Source organism: Hemibagrus wyckioides, linkage group LG07 (assembly GCF_019097595.1).
Source record: "Hemibagrus wyckioides isolate EC202008001 linkage group LG07, SWU_Hwy_1.0, whole genome shotgun sequence".
NCBI lineage: Eukaryota > Metazoa > Chordata > Actinopteri > Siluriformes > Bagridae > Hemibagrus > Hemibagrus wyckioides.
In genome coordinates this window covers 21,592,362-21,607,019 of record NC_080716.1, presented here as the reverse complement: position 1 = coordinate 21,607,019, position 14,658 = coordinate 21,592,362, and the positions used below count along the sequence as shown (strand labels likewise).

Here is a 14,658-nt window from a genome sequence, read left to right as displayed (position 1 = left end):
TTGCTTTTCTCGTCTGTCATTTCAACTGAGTTTAAAACCGTTATCCATGTACCATACACACTTCAGAATGTTGTACATGACGGATGGTTAAGTGAAAACATGCTTACATAATGAGATTGCTGGGAAAAGCGCAGGCTGGAGCGCGTATTCTTCTTCATGCCATCTCTCATCAAGATGTTTTCTGGTCTTCCAGCCGTCTATCTCTGTGAGAGAGAGAGAGAGAGAGAGTGTGTGTGTGTGAGTGAAAGAGAGTGTGTGTGTGTGAGTGAAAGAGAGTGTGTGTGTGTGAGTGAAAGAGAGTGTGTGTGTGAGAGTGTGTGTGTGTGAGTGAAAGAGAGTGTGTGTGTGAGTGAAAGAGAGTGTGTGTGTGTGTGAGTGAAAGAGAGTGTGTGTGTGTGAGTGAAAGAGTGTGTGTGTGTGTGAGTGAAAGAGTGTGTGTGTGTGTGAGTGAAAGAGAGTGTGTGTGTGTGTGAGTGAAAGAGAGTGTGTGTGTGTGTGAGTGAAAGAGAGTGTGTGTGTGTGTGTGTGAGTGAAAGAGAGTGTGTGTGTGTGTGTGAGTGAAAGAGTGTGTGTGTGTGTGTGTGTGTGAGTGAAAGAGAGTGTGTGTGTGTGTGAGTGAAAGAGAGTGTGTGTGTGTGTGTGTGAGTGAAAGAGAGTGTGTGTGTGTGTGTGTGAGTGAAAGAGTGTGTGTGTGTGTGTGTGTGTGTGAGTGAAAGAGAGTGTGTGTGTGAGTGAAAGAGAGTGTGTGTGTGTGTGAGTGAAAGAGAGTGTGTGTGTGTGTGAGTGAAAGAGAGTGTGTGTGTGTGTGAGTGAAAGAGTGTGTGTGTGTGAGTGAAAGAGAGTGTGTGTGTGTGTGAGTGAAAGAGAGTGTGTGTGTGTGTGAGTGAGTGTGTGTGTGTGTGTGAGTGAAAGAGAGTGTGTGTGTGTGAGTGAAAGAGAGTGAGTGTGTGTGTGTGTGTGAGTGAAAGAGAGTGAGTGTGTGTGTGTGTGTGAGTGAAAGAGAGTGAGTGTGTGTGTGTGTGAGTGAAAGAGAGTGAGTGTGTGTGTGTGTGAGTGAAAGAGAGTGAGTGTGTGTGTGTGTGTGAGTGAAAGAGAGTGAGTGTGTGTGTGAGTGAAAGAGAGTGAGTGTGTGTGTGTGTGTGAGTGAAAGAGTGTGTGTGTGTGTGAGTGAAAGAGAGTGTGTGTGTGTGAGTGAAAGAGAGTGTGTGTGAGTGAAAGAGAGTGTGTGTGTGTGAGTGTGTGTGTGTGAGTGAAAGAGAGTGTGTGTGTGTGTGTGAGTGAAAGAGAGTGTGTGTGTGTGTGTGTGTGAGTGAAAGAGAGTGTGTGTGTGTGTGTGTGAGTGAAAGAGTGTGTGTGTGTGTGAGTGAAAGAGTGTGTGTGTGTGTGAGTGAAAGAGAGTGTGTGTGTGTGTGAGTGAAAGAGAGTGTGTGTGTGTGTGTGTGAGTGAAAGAGAGTGTGTGTGTGTGTGTGTGTGAGTGAAAGAGTGTGTGTGTGTGTGTGTGTGTGAGTGAAAGAGAGTGTGTGTGTGTGTGAGTGAAAGAGAGTGTGTGTGTGTGAGTGTGTGTGTGTGAGTGAAAGAGAGTGTGTGTGTGTGTGTGAGTGAAAGAGAGTGTGTGTGTGTGTGTGAGTGAAAGAGAGTGTGTGTGTGTGTGTGAGTGAAAGAGAGTGTGTGTGTGAGTGAAAGAGAGTGTGTGTGTGTGTGAGTGAAAGAGAGTGTGTGTGTGTGTGAGTGAAAGAGAGTGTGTGTGTGTGTGAGTGAAAGAGAGTGTGTGTGTGTGAGTGAAAGAGAGTGTGTGTGTGAGTGAGTGTGAGTGTGTGTGTGTGTGTGAGTGAGTGTGTGTGTGTGTGTGAGTGGAGAGTGTGTGTGTGTGAGTGAAAGAGAGTGAGTGTGTGTGTGTGTGTGAGTGAAAGAGAGAGTGAGTGTGTGTGTGTGTGAGTGAAAGAGAGTGAGTGTGTGTGTGTGTGAGTGAAAGAGAGTGAGTGTGTGTGTGAGTGAAAGAGAGTGAGTGTGTGTGTGTGTGAGTGAAAGAGAGTGAGTGTGTGTGTGTGTGTGAGTGAAAGAGAGTGTGTGTGTGTGTGTGTGTGAGTGAAAGAGAGTGAGTGTGTGTGTGTGTGTGAGTGAAAGAGAGTGAGTGTGTGTGTGTGTGTGAGTGAAAGAGAGTGTGTGTGTGTGTGTGTGTGAGTGAAAGAGTGTGTGTGTGTGAGTGAAAGAGAGTGAGTGTGTGTGTGTGTGTGTGTGTGTGAGTGAGTGAAAGAGAGTGAGTGTGTGTGTGTGTGTGTGTGTGTGTGTGTGAGTGAAAGAGAGTGTGTGTGTGTGTGTGTGTGTGTGTGTGTGAGTGAAAGAGAGTGAGTGTGTGTGTGTGTGTGTGTGTGTGAGTGAAAGAGAGTGAGTGTGTGTGTGTGTGTGTGTGAGTGAAAGAGAGTGAGTGTGTGTGTGTGTGAGTGAAAGAGAGTGAGTGTGTGTGTTTGAGAGAGGGAGAGAGAGAGAGAGACTCATGGACTACTGGCCCTAGTGAAAGCCGACGGTGCGATGCTGCTGCTTCAGTTTCAACCTTAAACTCTGATTATTTTTTTTCTGCAATGATGCGCTCGATTCAGGACCAAGAAGCGTGCCATGTTTCCGATTTGAGTTGAATTTAGTTCTTGTTTTTCTTCTCTTGCATGTTGATTTGTTTTGTTTTTCTCTCTGACCTGCTTGAGGAACCGGACTTCCGTGTATTGTTTGCAAAGTTCTATTAAATATGGTGCTCTCTTCTTTTTTTTCTTTTTTTTTGTTTTTTCTTCTTCGTTGAGTAAACAATCTGTTGTGGATGTAATTGACGACTTCTGTGTATTTTTCCTGTTTTCTGAAAGCTAGTTTCTCAGTGGTTGCTGTGCTTCGTCCGAGTTCAATCTTTTTCATTTGAATATTTTTGTATGTTTTTCTTGGTTTTCTTTCCTTCAGTCACTTATGTTGTGTGTATTTGTGATGCAAGCTCTTACCATGAATCATGAATGAAGGCCTTGTGAAGTAATTGAGTTATCGCTTGTGCTCGCCGGTTTCTTAATAAAAACACATTTTTAACATTCGGGCTGTCGTCTCTGTTTGCTCTCAAACATTATGACGAGACTGTTGATTTTTGATTTTTATAAACTATTAAAATCTGAGCTGTATTCGTGCGTCAGAGTGTATTCTCGCCTCACTCCAAGCTTTGGATTCACTTCCTCCTCCAAGACCAGCATACATCTGTAACTGCAGAGGAATGAATAAACCCCGCTGCTAGGATTGTTTTTAATTATTCATGAGCAATATGTTTTGAAACGGTGCGAATTCCGTCACTGAGGTTCATTAGAGTGTTTGTGGTTCATTGCTTGTTTATTCCTGTTTGTGTTCATCAATCCCTTCTTTTCTTCATCATCTGAGAAAGAACAGTGCTTCTGGAGGTGGTCTGACTATAAAGTCTATTTATAGGCTTCTTGATGACGGTTTTCATTTCTGTTAAGCTGTGGTATTACTTTATAGGCTTACTGACTATATAGTCTATTAAGCTGGTATTACTCTTGTTAAAGTTTCTTCTAAAACAGAAACACACATCTGGTATAGAGGTCATGTTTATTAGTGAAGCCAAATTAATATTAGTTTAGTTTTGTTCATTTTGTTTATTTTCGTTCCAAACTTTTGAGGTCCTCCATCACTCACTTCCATTCACAGAGTGAAGCAGTGAGTGAGAAACAGATTCACATCTGATCATCAAGAACAGAATAATAACACACGGAGAATTCTCTTAAACATTAATCATAATCTCACACATAGGAAAAAGTCTCTCTTCCTTCCTTCCTCCCTCCCCCCACTTTTTTCCTTTCTTCTCTTCCCTTCCTTCCTTCCTTCCTTCCTTCCCTCCCTTTCTTCCCTTTCCTTCCTTTTTTTCCTTCCTTCCTTTCATTTCTTCCCTTTCCTTCCTTCCCTCCCTTTCCTTCCTTTTTTTTCCTTCCTTCCTTTCATTTCTTCCCTTTCCTTCTTTTATTTCCATTCTTCCTTCCTCCCTCCCTCCCTCCCACTCTTCCCTTGCTTCCCTTCCTTCCCGCCCTTTCCTTCTTTCCCTTTCCTTCATTCCTTTCCTTTCTTCCTTTCCTTTCTTCCCTTTCCTTCCTTCCTTCCTTCCTTCCTTTCCTTTCTTCCCTTCCCTTCCTTCCCTACCTTTCTTCCCTTTCCTTCCTTCCCTTTTCTTTGTTCCCTTTCCTTCCTTCCCTTTTCTTCCTTACCTTCCTTCCTTCCCTCCCTTTCTTCCCTTTCCTTCTTTTTTTTCCTTCCTCCCTTTCATTTCTTCCCTTTCTTTCCTTCTTTCCTTTTGTCCCTTTCCTTCCTTTATTTCCTTTATTTCCTTTCTTCCCTTCCTTCCTTCCTTCCTTCCTTCCTTCCTCCCTCCCTCCCACCCTTCCCTTTCCTTGCTTCCCTTCCTTTCTGCCCTTCTTCTTTCCCTTTTCTTTCTTCCCTTTCCTTCTTTCCCTTTTCTTCCTTACCTTCCTTTCTTGTCTTTTCTTCCCTTCCTTCCTTCCCTCCCTTTCTTCCCTTTCCTTCTTTTTTTTCCTTCCTTCCTTTCATTTCTTCCCTTTCTTTCCTTCTTTCCTTTTGTCCCTTTCCTTCCTTTATTTCCTTTATTCCCTTCCTTCCTTCCTTCCTTCCTTCCTCCCTCCCACCCTTCCCTTTCCTTGCTTCCCTTCCTTTCTGCCCTTCTTCTTTCCCTTTCCTTCCTTCCTTTCCTTTCTTCCCTTTCCTTCTTTCCCTTTTCTTTCTTCCCTTTCCTTCCTTCCCTTTTCTTCCTTACCTTCCTTTCTTGTCTTTTCTTCCCTTCCTTCCTTCCCTTTCCTTCCTTCCCTTTCTTCATTTCTTGAGTGTTTACCAGTTGTTTAATAACCGGACACATTACGATAAATTACAGTGTATTTTTAAGGTAATTATAGGAGTTTTCTTCATTGTTAGATTTTCATATTGTTCCTTAGATTTATTAGTCTGTATTTTTGCCCTGATGTCGAAGCAGTCTTCCTCTACAGGATGATAAATATATCTTTCACAGCCCTGTCATACTCTACCATTTTATCGAAATAAATATAAACTGTAGTACGATGACTTGACTACCTTTCCTCAGGCTTGTTTCCTGGCTCTGGCTCTCTGCTCCTGCTCTGTGTCAGTGTGAGGCTCTCAGCTCTCCTGCCCTGGATATCGGAGCTGTCAGCCTCTTCAGATAAAACCCAACAGCTGTGAGGCTCCTGACTATTTATAACTTTCATTCACACTGTTCCCCCTCTCTCTCTCTCTCTCCTTCTCTCTTTCTCTCGTCTTCTCTCTGATTTCCATTGCTCTTTCTGGATCTCTCCTTCTTCATGACTGAAAGTTCTGGAGGGTGAAGAAGGCGATAAGAGGAGGGTTTAAGAGTCCGTGACCAACCAGGCGAGCAGCAGAAGAACAACGGATCAGTAAAAGAGAAGTTCTGAAAACAAACTAAGTGCAGATCAGACCAGAATGGCTTCGCTGTGTTATAACAGAGGCTGCGGCGAAAGGTTTGATGAGGATAAGAACTCTGATGGTAAGACTTTCTTTTCCACATTTTCTGAATGAAACTTTTATCCATGACCTCTTGTGTGTTTAATTATAGTCAATGTTTAAGCGTAACAATTTCCTGAATAGTTAATCCTACTCTTAAGAAAACTCAGTGATCTTATCTAGAAGTGCACAGTCACATACCAATAGATCCCTTTCATTTATTACTGTGTTATTACATGTGAGTATTACGTATTAGGTAGTTTATCCTAAACTCTGACTCTAATTATGCTAAGAAATTTAAGAAAATATATATATATATATATATATATATATATATTCAGCATTTATTTTTTGGAAAAGTCTATTTCTTGGTAGATACAGTGAGAAGAGAGGAGCTGTGATTGTCCACGTGTTTGTAGAAAAGACTTGATAGTCACTCATGCTTCCTCACAGCTGTTCCTGAGTACCATAAATGTCCCCTGTTCTCCTCTCTGATTGGCTGCCAGTGGCAGGGACAGCTGACTAACACTGCTGTGTGTGGTACAGGGTGTGTGACTGCGCACATTTACACACACACACACACACACACACACACACACACACACACACACACACACAGAGATAGGAAGTGATGTGTAATGTGTGTTTCTTTCTGTGTTTAGATGCCTGTTGTTTTCATCCTGGAGTGCCTATCTTTCATGATGCCCTGAAGGTAAACACACACACACACACACACACTTATCCGCTACCTGCAATGCAAATGAAATAATTTCAGTTAAAAACAATTTTAAACTATTAAAAGCTTCACACTTCCCCAAACTCTCTGCTGAAGTTGTGTTTGAGAAGATCCAGGAGAAATTGAATGATTCAGATACATGCTGCAAATATTTCAAGAAAATGAAGAAAATAGTGAGACCCATCACATTAGCAATACTGGAAATCACAAATGATTATTCAATAAAGGTAAAGGTTATTGTAGTTTAAAAAATAAATACCTTTACTATATTATTAGTGGGAATTCTAAACTTTTTACACACTCGTAATCTCTTTTCTTTATTATATTTACTTTTCTGGCATTTGGTAGACGCTTTTATCCAGATTTATTCAATTGAGGGTTAAGGGTCTTGCTCGAGGGCCCAGCAGTGGCAGTTTGGTGGACCTGGGATTAGAACTCACAACCTAGTCCACAAGCACAAAGCTACCACATCCCTTATTACACCAGTACATGATTCATGCATGTTTGTAACACCATAACATCGGCTTGCTTTACTGGTCAGCTGATAATATGTGGTTTTTAGTGTAAATGTTCTCTGTTTCTGTCCTCAGGGCTGGTCATGCTGTAAGAAGAGAACGACAGATTTCTCAGAGTTTCTTTCGATCAAGGTAGTTGAAACACTTCCAGTGAACATCAACAAGTTGATTATCAGTTAGTTATTAGTTAGTTATTATTAGTTAGTTGATTATTTACTTGATTATTTTCCTGTAACAGCAGGACCCACTGCAATTTGGCAGCAGTTAAAGTCTATTGAAGTTAACAAGACAAAAAATGGTTCTTTGTCTTTATAAGTGCTGCCTTTATAAGGAGACTCCATAAATATCTCTATGTAGAGTCAGATGTTTTTCTCTTTGTTAAATATTGTTTGTGAGGGTTTTAGTAAACATGTTTTAGACTTTTATGTGATACTTTTATTACTATTTATGATACTTTTAGATTATGTGGAGTGTCCGCTATACAGGTCTATTAACTGTGACTATAGAAATGAAAAAATATTAGAATGAGCAAAATAATAGAAACTTGTGTGTGAGTTACCGAAGCACTAATGAGAGAACTACTCAATCCCGACCTTCTGACCAATCAGCATTCAGAAATCGACAGATCTGTTGTCTTCAAGCCTTTTAAACAAAAAGCTCACTGCTGCTTATTTATAGCATAATGTAATACATGTCATGCCAATGTAAATCTGAATACTTTTTTTAAATTAACCCTTTATGTTGTATATCCCATGATGCTCAGGGTTGTTCCCGTGGACGTCACAGTAACGTGAAGCCTGAAGAGCCACTGAAGCCCGAGTGCAAGTCTGATAAAGGAGAGCGGAATCTTCACAGCAGCGAGGAGATCATCTACCAGGGCCCAAAATCTGCTGAGGCTCTGGAGAAAGAGCGACCTAGGTACTCTCTCTCTCCCTCTCTCTCTCTCTCTTTAGAAAGCTTCCTTTATTCCTGTCACACACACACCTTCGCTCTGCCTGCCTCTCCCCTGAGATTCTCCCAGGGTGAGAAAGAAAAGAACAGGACTTGTAAAATGTCACAAAAGTTCATCTAGCAGGCTTTCTGTTTTCTTCTTTAAACCCTGCATCACAGGAGGAACAACAGATCCATTTCTCTTTAGGCTTATTTTTTCCCCCACCAGTGTTCTAGCTTCCACAAGTGTGTACAGGTGTAATGATGGTTTCACAAAGCGTTTCAGAATGTCACTCTCTATAAGGGAGTTTGCTGAGCGCTGTAAATGTCTGTGTGTGTGAGTGTTTAAAGGAATATAATATGATTCTTTTTGTGTATCTGTCACCTATCAGCTCTGATGAGCCGAAGTCCAAGCTGAAAGTAAAGGTGTCTCCTTCTCTGGCTCAGATCATGGAGAAAATGGAGATCAGTGAAAGACAGAAGCATGAGAAGCTCGGTGAGCTGACGTTTCTCTTCACTCCACAGCCACATAAGCATCATCATGTGCTGACGCTGACAATCCCCTAATCCCAATATTCCCTTCAGTGTCATCTGATTTGAGATCAGCTAAGGTGCAGATCTTGAATGTTAGAGTATCATGGCTCTCTAGAACAGATAGAGGAAATAATAATAATGATAATTTGGGTCAGCCACCAAACTTGAATGACTTTCTGACTGCAGTACAGATACATGATACACATACACATATGTGCCATAATATTTGTCATTAGGAGCCATTTCATCAGTCCATAAAACCCAAACCATTGTATGTTCCAAACCTTTTAGGTTCACTGGAATTGCTGTTAGGTTCCATGTGTTTTAGATGAAACTCTTTTGACTAGTCAAATTAGGTTTATAACAATCATAGCTAAATGATAACAGTTTGTTAGAAGTTAATGCCGTTTCCAACATCATAACAAAAATCTTTTAAACAAAAATACATTTTTAGTATTCTAGCTGAAATAAAAAAAAATAAATAGAAAAAAATAAAATAAAAATAAAAATAATTTAAAAAAAATGAAATTAAAAAACGTAAAAATTAATTTTAAATCAAAATTAAATAAATACATCTTGGCTATATTATACATCACAGCCCCTACTTTCATAGCCATTGCTTAACAGGAAGTGTTATTGCTAAAGATTGCAGAATTTGGATTTTTGTTCATTGAGAATATGTCTCATACAGTTACATATGATTCCTACGTGCTTTCATGCACATCACAATAAATTCTGTCCTAGTTTTTGTTGCACTGTGACTGAAATTCCCCTCATTGATAGCGTCATGTAAACCTCACAGAGCCGAGTGATGTGGCCGTGTCACCCCGTTTCAGTGCAATAACCTCGGCATTGTTTACTCACTTGTGGTTTTATAAATAGCAGTTATGAGGTTGAGAAGCATCATCTTCCTTTTGTCATAGTACATGTTGTTCACTGTGTTTCCTGTCATGTGACCAGATACACTGCTCTTCTCTTTCAGACAGCAAGGTAGTCATCCTGGGGACAAAGTGCAAAAACTCAGGATGCAAAACAGTAGGTGGATCTGTGTACCTGTGTGTGTGTGTGTGTGTGTCTGTCTGTCTGTCCAGATTAAATTAATTACACTTTATTTAAGGCTTTTAATATTATGACCATCTTTTCTGCAGTGTAGTATAAAAAATCTCCAAGTCCAAGATATGAATATTCATATTATGCAAATTAGAAACAGCCGCATGACCAAATGTCATCCCTAATAACATTCTGCCTAATTATCTGTTAGTAAACTAGCCCAGATTTGTCACACAGAGAACTAAGTCAACATCACAGTCTAAATTTGGGGGGAAAAAAAAATCCTAGCTGGAAGAATTCTGACACAAAACCACACACTCCAGCAGGAATTCAGGCCAGTCCCACTTGCTCTCCAAGGAATTCTGTTCAATCTGGTCCTCTCTCAATGGAATTCTGATCTCAATATTATTCTGATGAATCTCTCCCATTCCAGTAAAAATTCTGACCGATCTAGCTGGCTCAAAGGAACTCTAAACCAATCCTGTCCACTCTCCAAGAAATTCTGACCGATCCCACCCTTTCCCGCAATAATCATTTCTTTTTGCCCTTGCTGGTTATTGTCTACTTAACCTACTTCCCAGAATATTTGCAATACTAACCAGGGATAAAGCATGAACAAGAATTCATGCCATCAAACCCCTGCAGTTATATATGAGCTCAAATGAATCTCATTATCAGATAAAACTCCAGATTGAGATCCCCACAGGACAGAGTCATTGATGTGATCTCTGCTGCTGTTAGAATATCCCAGGCGTCAGAGAAGGATGATGTGTAATAGTGTGAAGATAATTGGCTTGGTGTGTAGGCAGATTTTCTTCATTACTTTGCGAAACATGTCCATTTGCTTATTAGGTCCTATTTGTCACTGATAATTGGAATAGATACCTCACTCTTTCATTATAGTGTTATTTATGTCTCCTTATGCAAGCAGACACTTCAGATTTTATTCTGCTCCTCACTCTGATTTTGTTCATTTTTACAAAGTAAAACAGTTTATAGATTTTTTCTTGTCCCTGACAGCTGTGACCAGACACCAGACAGATAAAAATATAACAGAGTGGTGGAGAATTTTTAGGCACATTGGTGTGTTGACCATTTTATCTCTGTCTGTATGAATGCTGAGTCATTGGACTGCAATGTTTGAGGTGTGGAGGCAGACACAAGTAATGCATTTTAAAACCGCTGAGTTGCTCTGATGAGTGTGTGTCTGTGTGCATGCACAGGTGGATGTTGAAGAGAGTCTGTGGGTTATTAATGAGATGAGTTCATTCTTTTGTGTGTGTGTGTGTGTGTGTCTGTTGGTGTGTGTGTGTGTGTTATAGTTGTACCAGGGTCCAGAGACAGATGCAGAGGTTTGCACACATCACCCTGGAGCACCAGTCTTTCATGAAGGGTGAGCTTATAGCTGTAAAGTATTTATGAGAATCTACTTCTATATAGTTTCCTTTCATTATTTTTTCTCTCCATCATATAACCGTTCTTGTTTAGGTCTGGAACGGCATGAAAGAAAATGGGAAAATCATGACTCTTCTATTGTTAAAAGAATATCTGTCAAACTCTTTAGATTTAGATAGTAGTCACTAAAGCACCAGACTCACAAAGTAATGAAGTTTTAAAATTGAGACCAAAAATTGTAATTTTTCATCTGGATAGACCAATAATAAAATATGAAATAAAGATATGAAGAATGGACGCATCTAAAGTAGAAGCAGGCAACTGGGTGTAAGAGTTATAAGAGTTAAAGATGAAAAGTTTCTTTTATGTGTCCAAACAAATGGTGTTACATATATCTGCTTTACAAACGAGTTCAAGGAAGAAGAAGAAGAAAAAAATCTTTTTAAGCCCGTGGAAACCAGAAGGACGTAAGTTATATGCTCTGCAGAAACTGAACTTCATTCTTGTGAGTCATCAAAACTATTTCAATCAACCTTTAGATACAAATACTGGAGCTGCTGCTGCATAAAGACCATCGACTTTAACGCTTTCCTGGATCAGAAAGGCTGTACTACAGGCAAACACTGCTGGGTCCAAAAACAGGTACAAGCATTTATACATTCCTCTGGTCCTTTATGTGCAAATGCCACATTCAGATTCAGGATACATTTTTCATAGTTCTTACTCAGACCAGAACTGACCTTCAGAGAAACCTTGAAGTATATGGTGTCTACTTAGCATATTGATTACTTTTCTTTCATTATAAATGGATGTGCTTTAGGAGTAGCATACTTAATCTGCTTGTATTTTTTCTGTATTATGGCACTGAAAAACGGACATAACTATTAATCTAGTTATGTCATATATAATGTAATATATATATATATGCAGGTGGACATTTTAACATTATGAAATTTAAAGAAATGCTTCAAGAAAGAAGAGCCTGAGGTTCAGGGGTGACGTCATGATATCATGCCAACAGAAGATCAATTAAACTAGCATGATACTGTCTGCATAATAATCTTATATTCCAAGAGTGGATGAAGCTACTCAGAATAAAGGATGTGCTCACATACAGTGACCAGAGATCATTCATTTTTAATGAGAGCCGGTGACATGTGTGACAGCAACCTTTGGCGTCTAGGATGTGAGTGTGTACAGCAACATACCAAAGTTGGGAAAAGTTGAACTTTATGGAAATTTGGAGCGACTACAAATGGGAGTGAAGACAGCAGAGTGCATCATGGCAAAGAGCACACACTGCTTCTCTTTCATATCATATGATATGATGCAGACATACACTGCTAAATTTTATACCCAAACATCAAATCTCCCTCCAGAATGTTTCTTATTTGCAACAAGAAAACTGATTTGAAATGCTAGCTACACCACACACTGATAAACGTTATCACTATGAGTGACAGTGACGGGTAACAGTAACAGTGACAGTGGCTCAAGTGGTTAAGGCTGTGGGTTGTTGATCAGAGGATCGGGGGGTTCAAGCCCGAGCACCACTAAGCTAACCACTGTTGGGCAATTGAGCAAAGGCCCTTAACCCTCTCTGCTCCAGGGGGTGCTGTATCATAGCTGCCCCCGTGCTCTGACCCCAAGTTCCCCAGCTGGGATATGTGAAGAAAAGAATTCCACTGTGCTGTAATGTATGTGTGGAGATAATACCCTCAGTTCTATGGCAACCAGTACAGTAGTTCACTGGTTCACGCTCACTGGCGACATAATAAAGACTTCCGGAGGTAAAATTGCTGTATGTGTGAATATAGCTTAAACGTCTTGACAACAATTTGTAGTTACATCTTGTGGAAAGTTTGCAAAACAACTCCATTCCTGTTATTAGTTGTTGTTATTATCATTGAAAATCAATAAAGAATTAGAACAAGTGCATTTATATTAATCTGTTATTTGAGAGCTGCTGCTATCGGACATTAACCAGCAAGCTGTGACCAATCAGATTCCAGAATTCAATGGCGCTGTGGTATAACACTGAATAAGCTTCACATGTGAACTCCATGGTGATTGAGCTGTTCTGTTGACAGGATAAGAAGAAGGTGGCATGTCGACATGACTGGCACCAGACGGGCAACCAGGTGGTGGTCACTATCTATGCCAAGAACACCAACCCTGAGCATTCCTATGTGGAGGCCAACCGCACTGCGGTGAGTCCATATCCCTAATAGCCCTCTGTGGTGCTGAAAGAGGCTGAAATTTCACTCTCGAGTGAGATACACTTCTGAAAGTTAGTTAGTTTATAAAAATTGATGGATAATGGTTGAGGATCAAGGATTTGAACTTGATGCTAAATTAGTGTGAACCCATACAGTCCCAGGAGGCTAGTATCCTGCATAGGGATTCATTTCCTTGCTTGAAGAATCCAATTCAGTGGTTAATTACGAGATTTAGCAGTTGTTTCAAGCTGAGAACTCAGCAGACTGTAGCTCATCCTAAGCAATGCTCACTCCACTGGGACTGAATGCATGGATGGAGAGAAATAGTGGTCTTATCTTAAAGCTCTTTTTAACATTACATGCTGATAATGTTTTGATATACTGCACCTTAAGAATTTTCTGTTTCTGTCCCGATAGCTGACGTGTCATATCCAGTTTGAGAACGACAAGGTGTTTCACAAGGACTTCTATCTGTGGGGGGTAAGAAAGAGTGCTCATACTTTTCAGCAGCACCGCCAAGCAAATCCTGCAAACAGCTGCGATCTAAATTGAAAGCGCACATATCAGTCATCAGTCAGTCACCTTTGCTGCTTTTATCCCTCAGGTAGTTGATGTGAAGAACAGCTTGGTCAACATGGTGCCTTCTAAAGTCGAAGTGACCCTAAAGAAGGCTGATGCTGTGGCTTGGGGAAAACTGGAGGACTCAAAACACAAACCCGAACCTGAGGTCACAGAAGACGTCGCCTCCACAGAGCCAGAGATGAAAGCTGAGGAAAAACCAGACTGGTACATCTCAGACGATGACATCAGTGAGTCAGACTGGGAGGACGATGAAGATGACAAGGAGGAGGTTAAGAAAGAGGAAGAGCAGGATGTGGACGGTCCTCCTTTGCTGGAGGAACCTAAACCTGTACCTCCAAAGAATTAGAGGCCAATTCATCTTCACGGGGATCGTTTTTACACAACATGACAGTAGAGGTTAGATGGGCATGATAGTGTTTGGTGATAAATTCATTTGAATTTGTTATACTGTTATCACTGCAATATAGTGATATAAAGAATGAGTGAAAAGTATTCATCTCAGGTACTCCACATTTCTGCAACATTTTCAGACATAATCTTATCACCCAGGAGTTGGTTATTTTCCAAAAGCAGCATATTCCTAAATGATTTATTTCTCCAACACCAGAGCAATTATAATTTATTAATGAACCTCATTACGCTTTTAATCCCTTTATACTTGCAGTTAAAATTGCTCAATGCCCAACAGGCAAGTTGTCTCTGAACTATAAACAGTTTTTTTCCCTCACCAGCCTCTTTTATTCTCTCTTAATAAGAAAAAAGAAAGTGCAGTGTGTCGTGTTGGCAAGAAACACAAACTCCTCAGTCCTGAAGACTCTCTTGTGGTGGAAAATGTTCTGGTTGTTAAAACATGTTCATGCCCCCTTGTCTATTTCCATAAATAAACATCTAACAGAAAACGACACTTTCCAGATTATCATTTTTTTAAGTAGTGTTTTCGAAGTACGTTTATTATTAGCCTTAGCTTATGTAGCTCGTCCCTGTGAATGAGTGTATTAATAAACCCATGAATTAAAATGAGTGCTGTCACTATTGTCAAAGCTGCTGTTCTACAAAAATGAATCAACACAACTTTGTCCACTGGGTGACAATGAAATAGAGGAACAACAGCGAAAACATACACTTTGAATAAATCCTGAATCAGTCGATTATCACATGAAACTAATGCATTAATCA

General features: G+C 40.3%; 1 protein-coding gene across 1 annotated transcript; it reads left to right on the top strand.

Moving 5' to 3' along the window:
• Nucleotides 1-4,743: 4,743 nt before the first annotated feature.
• Nucleotides 4,744-14,462, top strand: zgc:92429 (uncharacterized protein LOC445063 homolog). Its single transcript, XM_058394609.1, has 11 exons — nucleotides 4,744-5,564; nucleotides 6,184-6,233; nucleotides 6,848-6,904; nucleotides 7,536-7,690; nucleotides 8,095-8,198; nucleotides 9,219-9,271; nucleotides 10,609-10,679; nucleotides 11,221-11,323; nucleotides 12,772-12,891; nucleotides 13,318-13,380; nucleotides 13,505-14,462. The coding sequence occupies exons 1-11, from the start codon at nucleotides 5,501-5,503 to the stop codon at nucleotides 13,826-13,828; spliced, it is 1,164 nt and encodes a 387-aa protein (XP_058250592.1). The 5' UTR covers nucleotides 4,744-5,500; the 3' UTR covers nucleotides 13,829-14,462.
• The last annotated feature ends 196 nt before the right edge of the window (nucleotides 14,463-14,658 follow it).

Coding starts and splice junctions, on each gene's coding strand:
- zgc:92429 (XM_058394609.1), top strand. CDS start 5,501: ATGGCTTCGCTGTGTTATAACAGAGGCTGCGGCGAAAGGTTTGATGAG. Junction 12,892..13,317: donor TGGAGGCCAACCGCACTGCG/GTGAGTCCATAT, acceptor CTGTCCCGATAG/CTGACGTGTCATATCCAGTT. Junction 13,381..13,504: donor AGGACTTCTATCTGTGGGGG/GTAAGAAAGAGT, acceptor TTTATCCCTCAG/GTAGTTGATGTGAAGAACAG.